The 26,123-nt window shown below is 35.1% G+C and overlaps 1 protein-coding gene across 1 annotated transcript in view; it reads right to left on the minus strand.

The window, feature by feature from the left end:
• The window catches only part of CADPS2 (calcium dependent secretion activator 2), a 337,763-nt gene that overhangs the window by 101,266 nt on the left and 210,374 nt on the right, over positions 1–26,123 (minus strand). Inside the window, exons 9-14 of the mRNA XM_067289963.1 lie at positions 23,342–23,408; positions 16,691–16,799; positions 15,122–15,329; positions 6,982–6,986; positions 4,337–4,473; positions 479–666 (exon numbers count right to left, since the gene is read on the minus strand). Coding sequence (XP_067146064.1) covers positions 479–666; positions 4,337–4,473; positions 6,982–6,986; positions 15,122–15,329; positions 16,691–16,799; positions 23,342–23,408 — 714 coding nt within the window. The remainder of the gene's footprint in view (positions 1–478; positions 667–4,336; positions 4,474–6,981; positions 6,987–15,121; positions 15,330–16,690; positions 16,800–23,341; positions 23,409–26,123) is intronic.

The following is a 26,123-nucleotide window of genomic DNA, read 5'->3' on the forward strand; positions in this document are numbered from 1 at the left end:
CTTCCCCTGCATGGGGGTCACACTACATTCTCAATATATGTTTTTTCTCCCTGTGGTAGCAGAGCAAGAAGAACTCATTATCATATGATTAGTTGCCAAGCTACAGACTACAGAAAAAGAGTCAAAGTTTCCCATAAATTGCAATGTTGTTCACAATATTCACTGGAAACCCCATTCACTAACATGATACAAATGCAGAATGCAAAAGACTATCTTTTTAACAGAATGATGTACTTTTGCCTTGAATCAGCCTATCCATACAATGCCCAAGAAAACACACTATATTAAGAGATCATAAACTCAGAGGATTTTTTTTTTTTTCTAGTAATCTCTATAGAACCTCCAAAACTCCTGAAGACAATTTTATTAACTGATTTCTAGTGTACAGCTTCTCTATCTGGTGAAAGCAAGAGCCTGTAAATACTTTTGCTTTATCCTAAGGCTACAAATGTATAAATATATTTGCCGATTATATTACCTGTTACCATGAACATGAGAAGCACAAAATGCAAAACTGTAATGGAGTAAGGTTGGATCAATGACAGAACCATTTTCTGAATGTTCAATCAGTTCATTAAGATAGCAAAGATGGCGGTGGCAGCCTCGCACTCCATAGCGAGCACAGTATTCATCTAACACGAAGACTTGGCCTGGGCTAAACCAACCCTGAAAGGGAAGGGCAAAAAAATTAAAACACGTGTTGAGCTTTCTTTTTCCACTCACTGCTTTTAAATCAAACAAAGAAGAAAAGAATATATTTTTATGTGCATTATATAAACTTTTTAGACTAGAATGATTTATAGCTGACCAATGCTGATAGCATGTTTTAGAGCAGCTAGATCCAACAATAGCCCTTTTTCTAAAAGGACTATGAAATAGATGGTTTACAAACATTGACTAATACATCCAAAGTCTTCTACAGTCAATTATATCAAAATCTGACACTCTGCCTAATATAAAATAACTAACCACTTAAAGAAATTAATTTTTTTGAAGTAACTAATGGTAAGCTACAAGGGAACATTTGGGTAATGGTAAGGCACATTAACACGAATGGTTAAAATACAGTTTTTGTATGGTCAATTCCCTGTGGCTGCAACTTCAGTCTGAGAGATGAGCCACAATTTGACTGTTTACCCCATGTTTCTTATGTAACATGCTTGTGCATTGCCTTTTCAACAACTTATAGTAAGACAAGAGATATAAAGCTAGGCATTTGTTAAAAGCTACCTGGGTAAGATGAATAAGATTTGCCCTTATATCGTAATTGGATTTTCTGGGGCATTATTTTGATTGGAAATTTGAGGGCTTGTTTGGGGGCAAAGGCTTGACCAGAGCAGAACAGCATAACCCTGATATATACACTAACAATGTACAGACTCCTTCCCACCACAGAAACAGTTCCTGAGTGAATCCACAGTTTAAAGAAATTTATTCTTATTGTAGGAAAGGAAAACAAAATAGCCCTGATTGTATTGCCTCCCAAAGTGAAAAAGATGACACAGTAAACTTCTAAAAAGGAGCAGGGAGGCATAACCTAACATAAGCTTTGGAAATTCAGAACTACTACATGACAGTTTTAAATAGGTGTTTTTATTTATTTATTTATTTATTTTTCTTAACTGTGACATTTCCCTCTCCCTCTCCCTGCCAAATGATTAAAATAGGTTATTGAGGAATAACTGAACTCAAATATAAAAACAACTTGAATAAGCAAAAATGATTTTGCAGGTTGTGAATTTATAACATCAGTTTAGGAGCTGAAGACTACATTTTGACATTGCTTGTGAATACTTCTGCAAGCTCAGATGTCTAACATTATACAAAATATCAGCAAAAATAGTAGGAAACAAAACTTAAAAATATATTCATATCAGGTTTGAGTCATTCATAGTTTAACTTTATTAAAAGAGTTGCATGAGACAGGAATTTAAATTCTATATTCTCTCCCAGCTCCTGGATTCAACATACTATTTGCTAATGAGGATTTCTCAAAGTTATTCCACAAATCTCTTTGGTTCTGAGTCACCTCACTGAAGTTAGTGCTTCCACTGCCTTTAATGATCTTCAACTGTTTCTAGAGACCATTTAGTTTTATTAGAGCACCCAAAAAAGTACTCAGAATTTTAAACTAATATCCACCTCACGTAGTTTACATAAAATATCTGTTGGAAAATAGAGCATTTTGCTGAAAGAAGAAAGAAAAGGAATTTTAACTGAATTTTGGGGATGTTACGTATCCTATCCCAGATGTAACAAACAGGCGTTATTGTCACTGATATTCTGCCAGTACTTCATCAACAAAAGGATCTGATCTATTTCTACATTTTTATGAAATACACGACAAACAGCTGAATACATTTCAACTCTTAGCAATACAAAAAGGAAATAATCCTTTATTAAAACTTTTGTATGTTTTTAGAACAGAAAATAATTCTGACAGGAATGCAAATTTTTAAACATCTCATTACTTTAATTTCAGTCACTGTAAGAGATCTGTTTTAGTGTGGTCATCTTTATATAAACTCCTTGCCCTTGTCAGACCCCACATGATACATAACCATCACCAATGCTTAACAGTTATGCACTATAGAGTATTAGATAACTACATAGTTTCTATTTATTGTATAATTACAAAAAAAAAAAAAAAAGCTCCCCACTGTCTATGAGGACGTGAAATTATAGAAGTTTAGGTCAGATAATAATTTAATCAAAGACTATGTTTATTTCTTATTCTTAAAAAAACATTTTTTCTTTTTTTAACTAAAGTTCTATGTGTGATTTAATTTTATTGAAATATAAGGATACACTTATTTTTTAAATTATAGGAAATAAGCTGTTCAGGAAAAATATCACACCTATAGATATGCTCACATATTCTATTTCTACCTTGGCATTCTCAATATTTTAATAATAAAAAATATGTATATAGTTAAATATGCAGTTTCACAAAAAAATGATTACCTGTTCTACTTATTAAAAGCTGAATTTAAAAAAGAACAATAAGAAAGGCATCTGCCTTATGGTTGCTATAGCACTGTGTATTTCAAATAACCTCTCCTGAAAGTTCCTGATTTCAAGGTTATATTAAGTGTCTTACTATATTATTATTATAAAAAAAAAAGATTTTGACCCCAATGCACTGTTAGAAAGCTAACCATTTTCTCTTTGAGTGCCAATTACTTTGTACAGATGTACCTTCAGGCCTTTTCTTTGATTCAGTGTCCAACCCACAGACAGAAAATGAGTCCTTTAACTTTTTCTATACATGCTTATCTGGTAGTGTTTTAAAAAGGAAGCAACTGTCATCAAATAACTTTTTTTTTTTTTTTTTTTTAAACACTTGCAAGCAAACCTAAAAAATTATTATTATCTTTGCATTACATGGCTAGACAGCCCTAGTAAATAAATAAACAAATAGATAAAACTAAAAATATGCTTATTTGTTGTTGTTGGGTTGGTAAAGTGAAAAATACGTGCTACATAACTAGGTATTAGTCAAAGCTAGGTATTTTTGGTGCCTAGTGAGAGATCACTATTTCCAGACATTATCAGGTGAAAAATAAAGCCTCAGGACGTTACAAGGTCTGATCCACACAAACCTGTTTAATATGTGTGTATAATCTGACTTTCACAGGATTACTGCTGGTCTGCCCTATTGTAAATGAAATCAGAAGCAGCCCCATCCTCAACTCTTAACCCCCAATAGAAAGTATCACAAAGGAAAGGAAAACCGTAGCGATAAATATGGAAGAACATTATGCCAATCTTTTCTCTTTTATAGCTTTCTTCAAATGTGAAAAACATTCATTTTGAAACAGAGGCCACACTTTACTTGTTTCTGTTTAATAATTATACTCTCACCTGTTACTTATTTAGGTAGCGCAAACATGTTCATAAACCTATATTACTGTGGTTCTGCTTCCTTTCTTTTGGTGTTTCTCCTTCCCCAGACCACAAGGAAAAGAAGAATTGCAAGACAGATGACTCTGTCTGACACGTGGCAGACTGCATTTGTGCCTTAGAATGCCTCTACAGGTGTCAGTAAATCCTTCCACAGGGGCTCTTGTGATTATTAAAATCTTCTGGTTTTATTCAGACCTCCACAGAGGCCATGATAAGCTTCAGCTGATAAAATCAGAGGCAGATTGAGTCTCTTTGCTTCTCTATTGAGTGGCACAGCAACAGTTTACAAGTGTATAATTTTCAAATTTGAAGCCAATCGATTGGATCCTTTATTTCAACGACAACCACAGCTATTAAATGAACTAGGATGAAAGGACTACTTTGTAACAACTATTTCTCACTTTATATCTATCTTCCAGGCAGTACTCACCAAGCAAGAATAGGAATCATTCAATCTGTGATCCAAGGTCTGCCTCTGAAGCAGTCTAAAGAGGGAAGCATGGTCAAATTTGCAGGGATTAGCAGAAATAAACTCATCCATGCCATGCTTCTGACCACGGTCTGCATCTGTTCAAAGAAAGGAGAAAATGTGTAGAACAATACATGTGAGTGTGTGTGCCCGTTTACAAATAAAAGTGTACATGTGGTATAAGTCTCAATATATAAACTTTCTTGAAAAAATTACAAAGAAACAAGTTACACAAGTACATGCTTAGGTACTCCAGGTAACTCTAATTATAGAACCTTGCTTCATAATCTGACAAATAATTTTAATGAATTATATTTTTATCAACATAAAAATCCACGGAGTTTAGCAGTGAAAAAAAATAAAGTTGCTACCAAATGACAAATTAAACAAAACAATTTAGAAAGGTACCTGAAAATACAGCATAGCATATTAAAATAATTCTGAAAGCACTGTTTTCTAGTGGAGCTCTTCAAATGTTACAAATTACAAACAATTTTATGAGCACAAAAAATGTATTCTACAATTTCCTGGATTTGTGTGGCTGTCTTTCTAATTTTAGTGAGATGACCAAAAAAAATCCTTTCCTCCACTGCAAAAAAAAAAAAGAAAGAAAAAAAAGAAAAGGTTTATATGTTTATTTTTTTCTGATAAGGAAGAATATATTTACTGCAGATTGAAGTAGCACTCAGAAATATTCTTCATGGCCTGAACACTACTTCTCAAATGGCAAACTGGAGCAGAAATGAACACACTGGCTTGAGCTAGGTCATTTCCAGCCTTCTTTTTGTACTAAGCTTTTAATGAGACAAACCTTAATGTAGTAATGGCAAAGAGCTCCTTCAACCTTCAAGCAAAGAGTAGTGAAAAAGGGAGCATCGTTTTTGTGTAAATACATCGAGAAAACATACCATTCCAAACGGCACTTCAACCAAAGGCCCAAATTTATTGTTCTTCACAGACTGCATCTTTCAACGCCTTTAAACCCCGCGGGTTTATCAAAAGAGAAGCTCTAGTGATTGCTTTCATTAATGCTATGTTTTGTCAAAGTCCTCAATGTGAATTATCTATCAAGTATGGACAGAAAAAGCCTTACAGTACCCAAAAGGACTAGTTATGTATTAGCACATTAGCTGTCTTAGATTCTATAGACTGTATTGGGGTGAACAGTCTTATCAGCGTAAAAATTGACTTCCCCTTTCAATAGGGTCTTAACTCTTTGTTCCTTTAAATTCAGACCTGGGTCTTTTTATATTCATTACTAGAAAAGTACAGATCTAAGTGTATCCTAAATGCAATTCCAAAAACAACTGCATAGTACAAACCTAAAATTTCTAAAGAAAAGGAGACAAAAGTTTATTGATTAAACCCAATTATAGAGTTAGGTTCATAATAAAACTCAATATTGATCTGCGGGCATGATGCTAACATAATCAGTCACATTTAGAAATTTAGCCCCAGATCATATTGATCCATGTCAAGTCCAACTTTCAGCTGTATTTGTGGATGGAAGAATTATTTAATTCAAGCTGAAGGATCTGCAGCATCACATCCTGGAAAGATGCAGAAACTAATTCATATCACTTGGCTTTGCATTGTCAAAGCAAGAGTCACATCCATGTGACAGATTTCACCAAGGTGGCTGTAGCAAATAAACAGTATGACAGTACATCGATGGTGTAAGGTATGAGACTATCAGCCCAGGGAAACAGCAGCATATATTTTTTAGGATTTAAGGAGCAGCAGCATACGTGATTACACAGATCAACAATATTTCCATGACCTCTAGACTAGCCTACTGGTAATCACAAACTCAGCCCATATTTTTGACATAGTTACATAAAATGTTCTTTCTTAAGTAGTGCAAAATAATTTTACTTCAACACATGAATTCAAAGATACAACTGGTATCAACATAATTACATTACTGAAAGTATTAAACTATGATGTAAAGTTATCTATAGTTCCCCAAATGATCCACACAGATAAACATTTTTCAGACCCAGCCTGCTTAATATATGTTACTGTTTTATACCTTTCCTGTTATTTTTCCTTCTTATATGAATATGTAATTTATCAAATCATTGATTAAAATAAGGCAGATTATGGAAAAGAAAAAGGATTAATGCTTATTTCAGTCATTGCTCTCACGTATAAATTAAACATAGCTGAACCTCTCTTAACTGGCTTGATCTTTTCCTCTGGTTAACTATGCAAATATAAGATATTACCCCCCCCCCCCCTTTTTAAAGATCTTTATAAGTATTGACAAGTAATTATTTCTCTTAATTTGAAATCTGGACATTGAATGTTGCAAATGAAACAGAGATTCAACATTCTAATACAGTCATCTAGATTATCATAAGGTGACCTACTGAAGGTAATAGGGCCTCGAAAGCAGAATCTGTTGTTAGATAATTTGGGTAATAGGCAAAAATATTTATTTTAAAATATACATACTTGCTAGATTTAATTATAAGAAATAACCACGACTGACCACCATCTGATGTAAGTGAATCAAACAGTCCAAATAACATTGTCAGTCAAACATTAATAGGAGTTCCGATAACAAATATAATCTAAAAACAGAGAAACAGTTTAAAACTTACCTTTGCTAGCTGTGGGCAAGCAGAAAATAATAGAAAAATAGATCTAATGTAATATATTAAAACTTATTTTATTATTATGATGTACATACAAGAGAAATAGTAAATATTTTTGAAATAGAATGGAAAATATTTTTTAATAATCTAAGAAATTGACTGAAGATTGAAGACTAAGGAAGAATAATGGATGTTATATGACTGTGATTTAGAAATTAATTAGTACTAGACTATATTTTTCAAATACCTACAGAAATGAGCTTTAGAAGCCCTGTTCAAACTACACAAATGTAAAAGACAGAACAAGTACTATATAGCGATATAGAGTTAAGAAAAAAATACAATTTCATTTTCACCCCTACATGCTCTCAACCTTGGGAAATATCAGGAAGAGGAAATGGGGAGAACTCTGGAGGAATAATACTTCTTCAGCTTTTCCACAATTAACTTTCTTCTTCTTAATAAAATTTATTGTCCTGCTTTCAGTTGCCTCTAACTTTCTCAGACTCATTGTTTTGGCTGATATTTCCATGTTATGTGGTCTGTTTTAGGCTGCATTATTATTTTACCATTTGGAAACTGTTAGCTAAAAAAAAAAATCATCCATTTTTTAGATCAAGACAGAAAAAAATGTGAGATATATATCTTTTAGACCCATGGTAGAAACTTAGAAAAGCGGTTGTAGAGGTTTTAGCAAATCTTTTGGGTGTTCTTTTAGACAAAGATATTCATTTTAGAAGAACAGCATCCTGAATATGCCCTTTGCCATCTTTGCAAGAAACTTTCAAATTTAGCCCAGTTGGAAAAGCTATAAAATCATCATCTGCTCAGTTAAGAGTTTACCTGAGCTAAGACTACCAAGAACTCCATGTTTACATCACGTGCTTGAGTGGTTCCTAGAGATAATCGAATCACTAGGCACCACCTCTGCCCAGTTCCAGCCCAAAAGCAAAGGCACATTTTTTGCAACATTTATTCTCTGCTAGGGTGAACTACTGGCATTGGCCTTGTAAAGTGGTGACCTCCTCCCTTTTGTGGCTCTCAGGGACATCCCTGCGTGGGATTAAGCATCGTGGAAGCAATTTGAACTAATTCAGGCCAGCAGGAAATAAGAGTAAGCAGAGACAAGAAATCTAGCATTGTAGGGATTAAAAAGATTCAGAGAGTGGGAGCAGTAGGGTAAGAACTATGCCTCTGATATAGAAGAAACTAGAACCGATTGGATGAAAATAAAGGTGTACATCCTTCTTTGCAAAAACATGCATTACAATCCTTCAAGTGCCGCTGAATACAGGGAGTGACAGCTTACAATAGGAACTTTTCAACCCCTGATCATTGATCAGGACTCTGAAGTGTTACATACTCAGAAACACAGGCCAAAGAGACAATCTGTGTCCCAAAGACCTTCTAATTTAAATATCAGAAAACCAAATAACAGATGGAGAAAAGGTGGCAGAATGTTAGAAAACAATTGGCCAACTTGGGTCAACCATGAGGCTGGGGATAGTTCCCTGATGGACTGCCAGTATTTTGCCAAAGGAAGGATTTGAAGAGGAAAGTTTTTGTATGTTTTTGAGTAGCAAGGGAGAAAGCACAAAGATGACTTACTGACTGCCTGTTGAGTTGGAGGTGGAGGCTGGTGTTAACCTTTCAGTGTTAAATGGGAGATGGGGGTAGGTGTAGGCAAGCTGGAAAAGGATGTGAAGGTGAACGGGGGAACATGCAGAGATGGTGAAATTACTCCACTCTTCCAGGGAGCAAAGGTGTATGGTAGATATAAAGGTGACAAAATTGCTGATGAAACTATGTAAAATAAGAAATATCTTCCTTGTCACTTTCTTTTTAAAAGATTGAAAAAACTGAATATACACACACAAACACCTCAGAACTATTTTAGAAGAACTGTATTACAGGAACATTACCTAGCATTAAAAAACTGAGCAATGCCACCATAAGATTAACTGGGGGTATTCCTTGTGTGTATTTATTACAACACCAGTAACTTAATATAAATCATATTCTGTTTTTCCCCAAACAGACATGATCAATTGAAAAATTGAGGGTGATAAAAATAAAATTTGAAAGAAATAATAAATTAATGTGGAAATGTCTTCAGCTTTGCTTCAATGGATTGATGTCTTGTAATACCAATGTATAGCCTATGTATTTGACTCCCTTTGATACAACTGTACTTAACTAAATGGAATTTCATGTTTTGTACATGGGCCTGCCATTTATTTACAACTGGTGCAACTGACCTCTGTAAAATCTCTATTTATATCGCTTTTCTTGTGTGAGGTGTTTCGATAAGTGTCATTATTCCAAAAGAGAGATGAGGAAAATTATACTCATGATTCCTCATCTACCTCAGTTTTTCAGTATCTTTCTCCTTTAGATCTGTAGATATTTTCACCAGGAGACCTGCTCTGAATCCATGATTGTGTAGGACTAGAATGATGTTTGGTTTTGCGTGCCTCATTAAAACATGGAAATCCCCTCATACACTGTCATTACTCCTTTGTTATGATCAAGTTATTAACAGAGTGGCCATGACTTCTTTGGCTTTTCTAACTGTATGAATACATCTACCAATACAGCAATCATTAAGAAGGTGATTACCTTCTGCACCTTTATGTGACTCAGATGAATCCAATTTTTATTTGATGCTTTCTCTGAAACATTCATACCCTTTGAAAATTTCTGACTTTTCTACTGTTATGTTTCCTTAAGTATTCTGTCCTTTGGGTTGCAGCATGCCTATTCAATATAGCAGAAGCGAAATGCAGTCTCTTTTTCTTGACCACTGCTGACATTAGCCTGTCTTCACTTTTGTTTCGGAGCCACCTTATACTACAGAAGTGCAGCATCAAGTTGCTTTACTCAGAAATGAATAAAAATATTAGTATCCATTTTAGAAGCAGGAGTGGTACAATAGTAGTTTGATTTCAGTACCATACTTAAATGTGTTTACTGTATTGGTAATGTAGAATATCAAGTTTCTTCTGAATGTCCTACATGAATAATCCTAAACTGCTACACAGCATGAACAACAAGACACTGTTCATATTCAGTTTAGTTAGAAATCTGTAGCTTGGTTTTTGGTATATTGCTGCTGTGCACATGCAGGAACAACATTTCTATTTTCTGTATTTGCGATAATTGCTCTGAAGAGCAATCAGACCCTCAATGTTTTATTATAAATGCATGCATAGTTTCTTTTCAGGAGCTCCTGATGTGTTTGTTTTGATCCAGCTCTGAGGTGGCTGGATCTTGTTCATGCTATTTTAAGTACTCTTTTGTACAAAGCCTGTACAAAGTTGTCAGTACATGGCTCAGACATAATCAATATTTTGTTTTTGTTGCTCATGACATTCTTTTTTAAACCAAGCTTTTATTTTAAGAGATTATACCTTATATTAATTATCATATGATTAAGGGTAAGGCTGAAACAGTAAATCAAAACTTCAGAGAGTGATGATATAAAATATAATTCAGTGCAGAATTCGGTTATAAGGAATATAGGCTTTCAAAAAAATCTAAACATTAAACTTCAGAAAAATTCTCCTTTTTGTAACCTTAAGCCTACACTGAATTGGACACTACAAATAAATATGAATCTCTTCATATTAGACACCTTGGTCACTACAACATATTAGCCCAGGATTCTCTTTTCACTCTTGCAACCTAGATAAGAATAGGAGAGAAATAAAACTCCTGAAAAAGTTCATTTTTGATTTTTTAAAAAACAAATCTTAGTCACAATACATTGCAAAATTCTATTACAAAGGTTCAGTGACTATTACTGTGTGTAGGGTGAGGTTTTGAAGAGCAAGTTACCTCTCTCTGCCTCACCAAGGCTCGGCAGCCCAGCAGTAGGGAAGGAGAAATGGGGTTTTCATTGTGCTCTGATGCACTCAGAGCTGCTGATATGCATATGGAAAGGTTTCCCACGGAAAGGTTTCACGGAAAAAGATTTCAGAGCCTTGAAGGTGAACTGGGAAAAGAAATGGGCTCCTTTGAATTTGGATGCGGACAGGGAAAACATTTTGGAGAAAGCTGACATGGTAGACTCCTTTAAAAACAAACACAGAAGCTTAATCCAGGTTGGAGACTCTATTGATCCTAACACAGAGTACTTGAAACCTAAAAAACTGTGTAGGGAAGAGAAAGCTTGGAAAGAAACTGTGAAAGTTTTGTGGAAGCACCCCAAAAGATTTCTCCTTTACTAAAGGATGCTTCATTTTCTCAAAGCACTTGGTGGTTAAAATCGGTGCACTTTAACTCAAAGAGCTATAGTTTACATCTATTCAGCACCTTTAAAACCAAAGGAGCACTGTTTGTTTCAAAAAACTTCAAACAGAATTCAGTTTAGTTGCCCTTGTAGTGAAAACAATGCAAATATAAAATGTATTCTCAGGTAACTCTAGTCCTAAAATAGTTGCTGCTAGAACTATACCGTATACTGAAGCCTTAGGTCTATCATATTTACGATGGACTAAGTTTTACATGTTTGACACACAGCATCTGGTCCAGTGTAAGTGCTACAGAGCAAACAAAATGAACTTAAAAAAAGATGGTGTCTTAGTTTAAATATTATTTATATGCAATTTATATGTATTTTTTAGCAGATGTAAAGATATAACCTATACTGATTGACAGCCTTCAGTCAGTAAGCCACTGTATATCCTCTTAAAAAAAAAGAAAAAGAGGAGATTGTTCTGGAATTAGTAAGGAGTTATTTTATGTGGAACAAGACCGCAATAACTGTAAAAGACACAGCCTTTTATATCGAAAAGTAGAGGCTTCTTAATCGTTCATGGCATAGACTGTAGAAACAATTCTACCACAGCTTACGAGAACAAAGCCCTTGAAGAATTTTGACTTGAGAATACAGAAAATATTGGCAGCTTGGGAAAAAAACAAAATATCATCTATTGTCATTTAACATTTAATTTGTTCAAAATATTAAAAGAATATTAGATGAAATTCTTGCACTTTGACAAGTTATCATTTTCAGCTAATAATATGACATTAACTTGGGAAGGCAGAATTTTGTCTACAAGGTAACAGAAAATGCAAATGATAGTTTTTTGATTGTTTTTTTTTGGCAAATAATTAAGCTCAACTTCCATATAATACAGCTAGGTATGTGACATTAATTCTCATCTGATCTTTTCATTTGTTGAATGACAGCTTTCATTTGCTTTTCTTTATCTGTCACGCTTTTCTTTATCTGTCAAGAGAGTTTCAGAATTACAGAAGATACTTTGTTTTATCAGCACAATATATAAAAATGTTGAAGCATCTCTCCTTAAGTTATTTTTCTCTCCATCTAGGAGTTTAAGGATATCTAAACTATTTCAGTTCTTTTAGTACATTGCATCAGGACAGCTAAGTTGCATTTCTTATATTCCTAAAGGATGAGGAAGATTAGGACAGACTTGCTGGGCTTCAATATTATTAAATTACATTTGCTTTATATAGTCCTAGTTTGTTTTCTGTTCTGTTGTGTAGAGGGGGGTTGTATGATATAATTTCAGAATGAACACAATGTGATCTTGTATTGGTTGAAAATGCTTACATGGTGCATTAACTGAAAAATAAGCTACATAAAAAAGTAGTTGATAAACTCTCTGGTCATATATGTAGCATTCAGCAAAGCAGAAAAAAATGGAAATGAGTTAATATGTAAATTAGCTCTCAAATACCTGACTTCATATCTTCATTAAAAATAAAATAATCTCAACTTGTACAAACATTTTTTCTAGGAGGAAAAAAAATGAGCTTTTCAGGAAACTGAAAATATTACTGAAATCTGACAAAAGATCAGATACAGATTCTTCTTAGGAGTAATATTTTGCCCCAAGAAAATCAGCACAGTACATGTAAAAGAAATAGCAGCCTTAGAAAATGATATAAGGTTATATCTGTAAACCCCAGTTTTTGCAGTTTCTTAAAAACTATTCATTTCATTATATCCATTTCTCCTTCAAGTGCATGAGATGGAAGAATAAAATTTTCCTCATGCAGGCAGAATTGGATTTATTACAGAGATCAGTCAAACATTGATTCTTTTAAGTTTAAACTTCAAATTAACTTAAATTTCATATTAGTTACTCTATTGCAAAGAATTTTATGAATTAATTACAAAATACTGACATTGAAGTGTACTAAAACCAATAGCAAATAATGTTTTAAACACTGATTTCTGATTTACATACAGTTCATCATATCCGCTTGTGCAAGATGATACATAAACACAAGAGAAAAATATATGATATTTAAAGGCTTTTGAATTTCCCTTAAACTGCCTTTAAAATAAACTTTATTTTTCATTCCACCCAGGAATGGCAGTCACCCTAACTGTCTAAGGTAAAATCAAGATGTGTGAGACTTGTTTTTCAATTCTTTATCATTATCATTAATTTAATCTCTGAAAACATACTATATCCAAACTTACAATTGTTTTTTGTATCTCAGCTTGGCAACATGCTTGCTGCTCCATACTTATGTAGAACAAGGCTTTTTCATTTGTTTTTTAAAGACTGCGAGTTTTTTACTCAAAGCAGTATGGGCATCATGTGGGCTTCCGAGTGGAAGCATTCTGAATTAATAAAGGTTATAAACTTCTAGAGCATCTTTTCTCACTGGATGCAGGGTAAGACTGTTTTAAATTCCTCTTTCTTTTTAATATCCCCTCATCTGCTCCTAAGACTTCTAAGTAAGTATAAAATTATGTTCACACCTTTCACTGCTCATCAAGTTTGGTAAGCAAAAATCAAGACTTCCAACCTTCTTTCCCATATGCTCTGTGTTTTCTAGTTCCTTTCATTTCCATGTAGCCCAGAGGAAGAGTATTTGGCTGTTTCTGACAGGGTCACTCCTTTCATGCTTTCTAGCTGACACACATGAAGTAGAAATGTTAGGAGGGTAACACAGGATACTTCCCAGGATCCAGCCTGGATTCAGCTAATTGGGAGGAGATGGGTAGATGCACTCTCCTGCTCTTGCCTCACCTCTGCTTCAGTAGCGTTACCTCCCTTCTGCAAAATGCTTCACCTTAACACCCCATTGTGGTGCCTGGCCAGTTCACGCTCTCAAACTTTTTCAGATTAAAATCCAAAAGACATCAATGCTTTTGTGACGTAAGGCATGTTTTTTCAATTTTCTTTACAACCCAGCCAGGATTTTGGTTGGCTATTTCTCAGTTTAATCAGTGCATTTTACTGTCTCCTAATGCCATAACAAGAAATTACAGGATGGGTGACAGTACTTGAGATCAAGTGATAGTAGGACTGACAGAGAAGAATAGTACTGAGTCCACCTGCTAGAGACTTTGGATATTAAGCCAAGTTGAGTTTAAACACGTGTCTCCCCTCTATCAGTCTACATATACAGATGATACTGAAAAGGATTACTATACACACTCTTATGATATTATAGACACTTGATGGCTATTACAAAAATCCTTGGATCGTATTAGTTTTATAAGACAGAAAAGTTGCTCCCCCCAGCCCCCAAAACAAAAAGCCATACATGCTTTCTATGTGCAGATATCTATATGACAGAATACTTTTAAATAGATTATATGAAAAAAATAATATATGCTTAATATATGCTACATATCTTGATTTTCTTTGAGGCTATATTTTTCTCAAAGAAAAATGAGGAAATCTTAAACCTGAATTATTATTGTTTAATACTACTTTGAAGTCTTCATTGCAATTTTGAGGTTATATACATATATATATATATATATATATATATATAAAATGTATAATACAGCCGGCCTAAATCTATGAAATTCTGAGAGTAAATTGATGCTTTTCTATTCAACACTATACTGGTTGAGTACTGAAAAATATAATGTACACTGAACAACCATTTCCATGGTAATATATGGGTCAACTGTAATGAATATGAAGCTAATTGCCATATTTTCATGGATTATAATAAAAATAATGACCTTCATGTCAGGATTTCCCTGGCTGGTAATAATAATCTGAGGTAAAGAGCTGGCTAGCAAAAAACTGCTACGCACATTTCCCTAGTGAATGAGTTCTGCTTAATTAATCTTCACTGAGGGAACCACTACATATTACCTACTAAAAACAAAACAAAATCCCCAAAAGAAAAAACAAGGAACTTACAAAGCAGGGATATATCTGTATCAACACTTCCTCCTTTAGGATTCATCTTCTGAGCCTGATTTGCAGGAATAGGTTTATATGATTGACCTGTGGCTCTGTACATTGCTTGAACCCACAGTATTCTATCCTGTTCATCATCACTGGCAAATATTACTGTATCGCCTTCTTTAACAGCATTGAAAAACATTCGACCACCCTGAAGACCTGGAGCAGGAGATAGGAAGGTAATGTTAATAAGTACAAGTTACTTCTGGTTAACCATTACTGTTTAGCAGGTTAATTAATTGTTTTTTTTTCTGGGGGAGGGATAAAAAAACCCCATAAATTCTATAGGTATTTATGATCTGGCAGTATGATAAAATCAAGAGCTATAGGGATTAAATGGTAATACACGAAAGTAACAAATACAGCAAGAATAAATACAGAAGTCATGGGATTAAATAGTTCCATAAATCAGGTTTGTTTTTTTCTATTGGATATTTTTTTCCATTAAAGAACTGCATTCTGAACCCCTTTATACTTTCAGTTTCCATTACATGAGTTTTATTATTTAATTAAGCTTCTTGAAAAAACAACCAAACATTTTTTGTATAATTATCATGTGGGCCTGATAATTTGGACTGGTGCTCCTCATTCTTGTGTTATGAGCAACAATGAAAAATGAGTTCTTTATTCATCCTCTCCATGCCGTATGTAATTTTATATTCCTCTATTATATCCTCTTTCAAGGCATCACTTTCTTAGCTGGAAGTCGCCATCTACTTAATCTCTTCTTGAACAAAAGCAGGTCCATGCCTCTGTCATCTCTGCTGCTCCTTTCTTGGTACTTTTTTTGGTTCTAGTATTTCTTTTTGAGAGAGTATAACCAAAATAGCACACAATGTTCAGTCTGTGGCTGCACAAGAGATTTTTTTGTGGCATAAAATTGTTGGGCTTTCCAAATACCTTCTAAACATTGCTTGCCTTTTCAATTATTCTAAGCATTCTAAACATTTTCAAAGAGCATTCTTCAATAACTTAAAGGTCTCTTACACGAGGATAGCTAATTCATAACCCTCCACTGTGTAGGTACAGTCGAAGCGTTTTTCTCTATTTCTGCAATTTTGATTTCCCTCTGCCATTTTATTGCTAAGTTGTGTAGTTTTTCTGATATCTTCTGTTCTATTTTTGATTACTCTGAGTAACTTGTCTCAGCAAGCACTGTTGTTATTCACCTTCTTTTCTAAATCATTTAGAAATATACTTTACAGTACACTGCCATATGACTCCACCATCAAAAACAGAGAGAAAAGTGAAACACTGATTAGAACTTACTATATTTTTCATTGTATCACACACAGCTTTACAGCATTTCAGACAACCTTAGTGCGAGTTTAGTGTTATTTCTTCTTACAAGAAGATTCTTTTAAAAGCATGATTTCTCACACTAGAAAATCTTACAGGAATAATTGCAAAATATTCTGATGCAGGAAAAAATAACCTTAGTGTTGTTAGCTGGCAGATGAAGATGAACAAAGTGAATCAGCTGTTTTACACAAACATGTCTTCAAAATCATGAAAAGTACCTGTGTGAGGAGCTGTATAATCCACAGTATATCCTTCGAGTTGCATCAGTTCCTGAGGCTCAGATTTCTTTTCTCTGTAACTGCACATTGCAAATGTGTACTGGCTAACCTGAGTAAGAAAGGAGTTCTTAATTGTTGAATTCTATTCCAAAGCTTTACTTGACAGTAGTAATTGGGCTAATGTTGCATATCATATGTGTCACTGTGTAAATTAGCTCTCAGTATGGCCAGAGAAATCAAAAATATTTTTTTGAGAAATATTTTATACCATTTAAAACTTTCAGTATTCATTCCCCTTCCTGCCAAAAGGAAGGAGAAAAGCCAAAACCACATGTGCTTGCAATTTTCTGAAATGTGATGTATTTTAGGGTATGGCTTTAAGAAAAATTGAAAGGAAGCAAACCAGGCACGGTTAGGAAAAATACTTGGTATTGACCAAACTGCTCAGTCTACTCCGTGAGAGAGAAAGTCCTGTATTCCACGAAGCTAGAGAAAAAAAGACTTTTCTGTACAAAAGTACTCTTTGCAGAGGGACTTCCAGAACAATTATGCAGCTGAAAGCATGAACACATAATCCAGGCAATTCTAGTTAAACATGGTAAATATCAGAACCTTCAGTTTTAAATGGTCTAATTTCCACATCTTTCCCATCTGCATTCAACCCCATCCCCATGTTGCTTAGATCATTGGTAGAGAACTGGGCAGGTCAAGCAGCTTGCAGCTGGCATGAACAAGGACATAAGTTATTTCTGATTGACTACCTTCACCAAAAAAAAAAAAAAAAAAAAAAGTAATGAGAAGAATATCTGTCACCATGTGATTTAAGACTCCATAGACAGAATAGAAGGTGATAAGAAGAGCTAAAGAAAAAGTGATTGGAAAGACAAGGAAAGGAATGTAACAGCTGAGGGAGGAAAAGCAATCACTGAAAGAAACTGAGGTGTTACCAGCTTTAAACAAAGAGCTGCAAAGACATAAAAAGTGACCAGAACAAGGAGCTTCTCAGTCTGCGAACACTTGAGACTTAAAGGAACTGAATTTTCACAGGCCTCTGCAGCTCTCATCTCCAGGCTCCGGGGACTGTAGGATGTCTGGCCAACTCACTGGTAAGATCTTGTTAACTTTAGAATGACAACATCACTTGCCAGGTTTGCCAAATCATGCAAGGATCCAGTGAAGCTTGTCTGATAGAGGATGGACTGTCTTTATCTCAGCTGCTGATTGCTCAGGTAACCATTACCTAGATGTATTGCTTTGGCTATAATTTCAAGAATTATTCTTTTTGAACTCAAGTTTCAACAGCTGACTTCCGCTTAATTCATATTTTAGTGGGTGCTGTACCTGCACACTGCTGCACCTCAAAATACAATGACTTCAACTGCCATTGATAAAAGACCTTTGACTCTTTGTGTAAAAGACTGATATGTATGGAAAATAAAAACGGAAGGTGTGTGATTATTATCTGCATAATGCTCTGAAAATATTGCATTGTTTTAAGTATGTTACATTCATTCTGAGAATCCTTCACAAAACTGGATTATCCTACACTGTGTATACCGCATATAGTGACTGAATGTCTCTTCCACAGAGTGTATAAGCAAAAGGAACAAGTATAATGGCGTGCTCTATAAAATGGCAACCAGGCCCCAAATGATGAACTAATTATTCAGAATCACAGAAGAAGTCTACAGTGAAGAGAAACTAAATAGAGATATTCCATGTTAATTAAAATGAGTTAGTTTTACAGGATATATATTCCAATTTCTGATTTTATATGTACAGTTTCTATGTACAATATTAATTTATAGCAATTAAATAAGTAACAAATTCTCTTGTAAAATAAATATGTGTTTGAGCAATATCGTATGGTCAGAAGTCAGACAACTAAAAACTCAAGTTTAGTAAATCCACTCAAATGGGATGTAACAAGGAGAGATAACTAAATATAATTAAAAAAAAAAAATCTAGCCCATCGTTTTCATAAAAACAGATTTTCAGGACAGAAAAGACTATTACAATCAGCTAGCCTGTCCCTGGAATAACATATACTACAGAAGCCTAGCTATTTGTGCATTGAGTCCATAGTTTCACTTTCATGTATGTATCTTAGAAAAGTACTGTATTTTGGTTTAAAGGTTTTAAATGATGAATAATCTATCGCATCCCAAGTTAAGTTGTTTTAACTATCCCTACAGTTAGAAATTTGTCCTATATTTCCAGTCTGAATTTGTCTAGCTCTAGTATCAGCCATTTGATTTAATCATTATTCATTTTTCTGCTTAAGAGTCATTTATTATTCAAAGCATCTTTTCCATTTAAATAGTCATTCAACATGATTAAGTCATCTCCTTAACTTTTTTCTCCGTGTTGGCTGATTAAATTGGGTTTCTCAAGTTTTATTATAAGGCAAGTTTTCCAGACTGTAATTCTTTTTTTTTTTTTTTAAACCTTGCATTTATTCTAATTTTCAATGCTTCCTGAAGTCATCCAGATATTAGACCTGGGCTCAGCTACTAATCTTGTCATTAGTCTTATGTACAGAAGCAATATCACCTCTGTTACTGCTTGATCTTACCTTGTTTATGTGCCCAAGAATCACGTTTGTCCTAGTACATAAATGCCACAGAGGGAGCTATTAGTTAGTATATACCTCTCAATCTTTTGCAGTATTACTGCATTTCATGAGAGCTCCTTCTTCTTCCTCTCTTGTAAACTCAACCTACAGATTTAATTTTTGATAGCTGACATTGCAGTAAAAAACATTTCTCAAATTATTGTCAGGTGACATAACCTAGCAAACATCCATATCACTCAAATTTTCATTTCAGCAACTCCATGTAACCGCACTACAGAGATAAGCTGAGCCATCAAAAAGGAAGTTAGTAGTCACTAATTGGGAAAATGCATATATCCCCACTTTTTTCAATTTCTTCAACCACTTTATCTTTTTGAAGATCAGGTTGTGGGTGATCTAGGCTTCATGTCTTAGTTCATTTTTAATCATACCAGCATTATAAGAAAGGGATTATGATATTGATCTTATTTTTGTTAATAGATTTCAAATGCATTCTGATATTTTAAAGCAATAATTTAGTGAAAAGTTATTCATGTAAAAATAAATCTTATATTTCATAATTTGTTAAAATCAAGAAATTTTAAAGCCTATCTACCACAGAATCTGAAATAATGCTTTTTAAAATAGAATTATGACTGGTTTCAAGTATATTTTTAGTCAATGGAGCTCTAGGTAGTTTCCCCTTAGAATTCAGCAAATGAATATCAATATTTGATGCAATAATGGGTACTCAGAACTCAGGGTTATGTAGAACACATTTTCAGCCAAAACCAGAATCAAGTTGCCTTCTTAAATAGTACTATTTGATAAGAGAAAAGGAAATCCCCATCCTATAACTGCATTTACCTGAATTTCATAATTTTCATAGATCCAAACACCCGAATACCAGTCATTTTACCTACTTTGTAACAAAGTGGAAGACCAACAGCAAACTCATGAATGCAGGACAGACAGATATACACAGAAACCTGAAAATGAACAGCTTCACTAGGGAATGTCCCTGTGGGGCGGAAATATGCCATTCAGTGTGACAGGAGGAGCTTGGTGCCCATCACTGCAAACAAGGAGGCTCTCCCGACAGTTCCTGCCACAGGACATCCCCAGCCGGCTGACTGGCAGACCCCACTGCTGGGCAAAGCAGGAGCCGCTGAACCCAGCTCTCCCGATGCCCAGGAGTGGGAGTCTCTGCCATCTGGGGAGACAAACGCAGAAGGGCAGGCTCAGCTCAACCACAGGAAGCTCAGCAGGAGCTATGATGCCCCAGAAACTCTGGCTGAAGTAGCAGCTTCTCTTGTAGTAGCTGAGAAGCAGTAGCTTCTCCCAGCTTCTATTACATTCAAAACTCGGCAAAAACCATCACGTGGATGAGCTGCTGAGCCCAGAACATGGAATAAAATCATATTTCCCCACTCTCCCCTCTGCTTTGGACCTTGGACGTAACACTCACCGTAAATATAGACACAAGTTGCTTATATTCAGCTTTTGTATAAATGTATGCATACATGTATTTAAGTTTTCGCTTAGTCTCAGCTAAAGCATACAAGACTAAATCTTAGAACTTTCACTTTCTCAAAATAATAAAAGTCAAAACTCCTCCTGCCAGCCATTAGAAAGGCAGCAAGAACTAGCCTGCATATCTGGGATGTTTAGAAAACGATTATCCATTAAACAAACAGCTGACTTCTCAGACTGTAGAACAGATGAAATTAAAGTGACAAAAATGAATCTGTATTTAGATTAATGAAGGAAGATATCAGATGATAAACAAGTTAAGCATTACAGGCCCAGCTGTGGCTTCGTACTGAACACATCATGTCCCTGTCTCTTTCCCTTTTGAAATGGATAACCTTCTAGAGAAGTGACTGGATTGTAAAAGGAAAAGCGGTAAATATAACAAAGTCATTAAAATTTTCAGACCCTGTAACCCTCCGATAACATTGAATGATAACATATGAATGACCTTCTGATAACATATGAACGACCAATAACTTCTAATACATGCAGCAATCACAATATGCACATTATTCACATTGCTCTTCTGAAAAATCAACATTATTCATCTAATTTCACACCTGAGTCAGGTTTCAAAAACATGTGTAAATCATACTGACAGCCTCTATCTTATAACTGAATTTCATGTCCTTAATGTAGCTCAACATAAGCTAAAAGCTAAGCTACAGAGGAAGAATCATCAATATGTCAATAATAAATTGATACAACAGGCTAATATTCCTTACTGAATGCTTATTTCACATGTGTCAACATAATGTCAGTGTAAATAATGTGTGGATTATATAAATGAGCTAGAGCTGTCCAGATAGTCAATATCGATTTAATGCACTATCTTTTATATAGCCTTATTGAGTTTGGTAGCTGCTTTAAAATGAAATAGTGATGTCTAAATCCCATCACAGTTGGAAAATTCCTGTAATATTCTCCCTCAATATTTCAGTTTGAAAATAGAAAGCAGAAAATAGTTAAAATTAACTTAGCTGGAATCAACTGTTCTCTCAGTTGTCTTGAATATTACATGGACAAAAAGACCATGGGTCTTTTTGGTGTTTTTTTGCACTTCTTCAAAACTCAGCTGCAGTCTGTGGCTAGAAAGAAGCAAACAGGTCTTCTTGTGAAAGCGAGGATATAAAGTAGGAGGAGTGTGAAAGAAGAGCATGTAGGATGAGGGGGCGTTCTATCTTTTTATGGGGGTGGGGGCAGACTTTAAGAAGTTATTTTCACTTCTTATCCATGCGTTACAAGCTATCCCATCTTGAGAAGAGCTCTTCCCAACCCTTGCTAGTCTTAATAAACTCACAAGTAGGCCTCATATCTTCACACACAATCTTGGTAAGACCAGAGCCAAAATGAATTCACTAACTTTTCCGGATGATCTTGTTTGACCTTATAACCATTGCTTATTAATTATCAATATGGCAACCAATTCCCATTGAAGCCAGCGAGAATACTGTACTGACTTCAAGCTTAGCAAGAATAAGAGTCAAATACTCAGCTTTTCTTTATTGAAGAATTTGCTCAGGATTTTTAACATCCTTACAATTTTTATGATTTAGGAGTAGGAAAGGAAAAGAACCAGATGAGTATGATTGACAGAATGCTAGGGAAAGGGATCAGGACTTCTGTAAATTATTTTTAGAAGCTTTCATTCTTAAAAAAAGCCTCTGCTTAACAAGCTTCATCCTTCATATGATGGTTATGGAGACTTGCATCATCACCATAATGTTTCTCTGTCAACAAAACAAAGCACACACAGGAGAACAGCCCTTTCTCAACACACTCAAAACATCAAATTTGTAACTGCAATCCGAAGACAAGCACAAACAGAAAATAATGATTCTCCAAAGATTTAAAAAATTATTCATTTCTCAGTTTTGACAACTCAGATAAAATCTACATTTCTATTCCTAATTTATTAGTCATGTGTTAACATCAAAACTCACTGGCATGTGAAGATTCTTACAGTTCTGGATTTGTACAAAAAGTTACGAAATATCAGCCCAGCACATTTCTGTGGTCAAGAGCAAATGCTGCACTAGATTTTCTATAAACACTATACAATCCTATTTTACACAACTTAATATTACAAGGAAGAACAAAAAATAGTATTATTTAAAAATATATGAAAAAGAGCTTAATAGTAAATATTGTTGCTATTACTTAATTTTAAGGGCAGGAAATCATTGTTGAAATAGAATAAAGGAAACAATAAATATACTCTACTGCTTAAAATTTTACTTTATTTTAAATTGAGTGCTGATAGAAAGCTATCAGCGCAATGTTTCAAGATCACAACAATTTCACTCTTGTAATTTCTAGATTTGGGTTCAAACATTGCTCAGTGTATGGACTGATTTATATATTTGTAAAATTCAGTGATACTTTTGTTTGTTAAATATGAAAATTTAAATAAATTATCCTGGGAAGTCTCTGTGCTGTAAGAAGCTTGGAATTGTGCTCCAGTACCTGAAGAAACTGATTTAAAAATTGCTGCAGAAACCATACACAAGAGAATTGGTAGTCTTTTTAATGAAATTTCAGTCTTCATTTGATAGATTACTAACCTGAACAAGAACAAAGTAGCGTTTTTTCCACCGCTTCCAAACTTTCTGTCCTAGAGCGTACAAGTATCTGCAAAGGAAAAAATAAGGTAATGTAGTTATTCCATTCCATAAGCATGATATTAGGACCCAATACAAATAAATGTATTCATTTGATTTACTATTGAGCTTCTCTTCAATTTAAGTGTTGTTACATGCAAAAAGGAGTGATTTTTTTCTCCTATTTACTCAAACCATAAAAATACAAAGAGATAGTCCTTTTCAGTCAAAACTAGGTTTTATAAAAATAAAAAAAAGCAGAAACTAAGTATTGCACTGTTTAAGGCTTACCTGCTCATCACTTATGTTTTGCCAACTGCCTTTAAAAATCGAGCGATAGCTTAAAGTAGAACAATTCTGATTGCACAGAAATACTGAATATTAGAAAAGTTCAACTCTTGGCTTTTTTTTTTTTTTTTTTTTTAATATATATACATATATAGCTTTGGTTTCCATAGATCTATTTGCTTGTGTTTCTCTAGCCTGTAAGAAGTCAGTCACAATGTCAGTTTGTGAAAATGCTCAAGTAACAAAATACTAGCAAACAAACAAGACAAAATTTTTCCAGTGTAAACAAGAGTCGAATTTCCTGAATACAAGCTGTCCACCATACAGACTCTTAAATTAAAAAAAACCAACCACCCTCTTTGTTCCCTAGTCAACTTCCAAACTTTGAATCAGGTGCTGTAGTCAGGAGTATCAACCAGTGAGACTATTAAAACCATAGATGTTGATATCATTTGGTGGTCGAAGAAGCACCTTCATTACCAAAGAGGTTACAGCCAGTTTTATGGCATTGTGTCAACGTGTTTTTGCCTTTGTGGTCATGCTGCCACATGGTTAACAAAAAGAACAAGAGGAAGAGGATGAGCTCTGCACCTGTCAGGAAGAGCCTAAAAACACTGAGGAACTGCTGCTTATGAAACCAGACAGGAGAGCAAAACATCACCTATGAGATATCCCATCTGTCTGGCCTCTATCAAGGGCCGCTAGTGCGACTAGTGCAGGGCAGAACAAAGCTCCAAATCCTTGTTCAGGTCAATGGGCACTGTCTTCACAGGGCACTCTCCAGAGGACCTTGGCACATATATTATGGAGAAGGTAATGACCAGGATCACAAATGGGACAGGTGCTTTTGTGGTAAGACAACAGAGTCTGCAGATCTCTATTTTCTGATGTCTTTTGGGGGCTCTGTTGCCTGACAATGTTCATTTCTCCCTCCTGTAAATCACACTTAAGTAAGGTGCTAAATAGCAGGTTCTTTGGGGAAATAAAGGAGTAGAAAATTGACTATTCAGCTTTAAAAATCTGCTGGTCTTAGAAAGAACAGGTAACAAAGACATTAGCATTCATGACACAAAGCTAGGATTTAACATAGAAGTGCAAAGCCTTATGGCACTTGGTTTTACAAATCACTATAAACACACAGTGATAATCTTACATCATTAATCCCTCTTCCAGTACCATCTCTCATGGTAACAGTTTTTTCCTACTGTAGAAAATTTAAGTCATTTCCAAGGGATTTAGCCTATGCTCATTTCAAGTGTACAAGCTCCTGTAAGAGCAGAAGGAGATTAATACCTACTCAAGAGTCTAACATTTACACCTCAACCAACCAAATTCCTAGACTCCTAAATCCTATTTAAGCTTCTTTTTCCCATTCATTTTCCACTGAAATCAATGAGAAATGAAGAACCTAGAAAACTTGTTAAATTTGGACAATAATATTCAGAATTTGTAGAAACTGCATTTGATGTCCAGAAAAGAAAAAGTCTGTAAGAACCAATCCCTAGACATAAATGTCACTTGGGTTTCACAAGTTTTCACAGGAAAACCAAGAGGTCAACAGATTCAGAAATGAATTAAGTCCTAAGGCTAAGTTGAAGAATATTTTGTTTTTAGGGTGGGTAGTTGTATGATTTTGAACAGGTCTCAGTTAAATGTCTGTACCACAAGCCAGAGCAGCACCTCTCATAGTCATAAATTCACAGAGCTGCAGCCTGTTTCCCTCTACCCATATGCATGACTGCATTCACCTACAAGCTTTGCTCACTCTCTCCAGCCAAAATACATTGAGAAGAAACACCGACTCTTTTAAATATCTTCAGCAGCAATAAGAAATATACAACAGCCATTCCTCCAAATACCTTTAAGTAAAATATTCCATGCAATACCACAGTTACAACCACCCTTACAGTAAAAAAGGGTTGTCTTATGTTCAAGTGGAGTTTCCTGTGTTTCAGTTGTGTGCTTTGCCTCTTGTCCTGTCACTGGGCACCACTGAGAAGCATCTGGCCCCATCCCCTTGGCACTCTACCATCAGGTATTTATACACACTGATAATATCCCCCAGAGCCTTCTCTCCAGGCTAAACAGTACCAGCTCTCTCAGCCTTTCCTCATATGAGAGATGTTCCAGTCCCCTAATCATCTCTGTGGACCTTCGCTGCACTCAATCTAGTAGCTCCATGTCTCCCTTGTCCTGGGGAGCCCAGCACTGGACACAGCACTCCAGGTGTGGCCTCACCAGTGCTGAGGCGACAGGAAGGATCCCCTCCCTCGACCTGCTGGCAACACTTCCTAATGCAGCCCAGGAAGCTGTTGGCCTCCTTTGCCACAAGGGCACATTGTTGGCCCATCGTCAACTTGTTGTTCACCAGGACTCCCAGGTCCTTCTCTGCAGAGCTGCTCTCCAGCTGGTCGGCCCCCAGCCTGTACTGGTGCATGGGTTATTCCTCCCTAGGTGG

The sequence above is a fragment of the Apteryx mantelli genome, chromosome 1 (assembly GCF_036417845.1).
Source record: "Apteryx mantelli isolate bAptMan1 chromosome 1, bAptMan1.hap1, whole genome shotgun sequence".
Taxonomy (NCBI): domain Eukaryota; kingdom Metazoa; phylum Chordata; class Aves; order Apterygiformes; family Apterygidae; genus Apteryx; species Apteryx mantelli.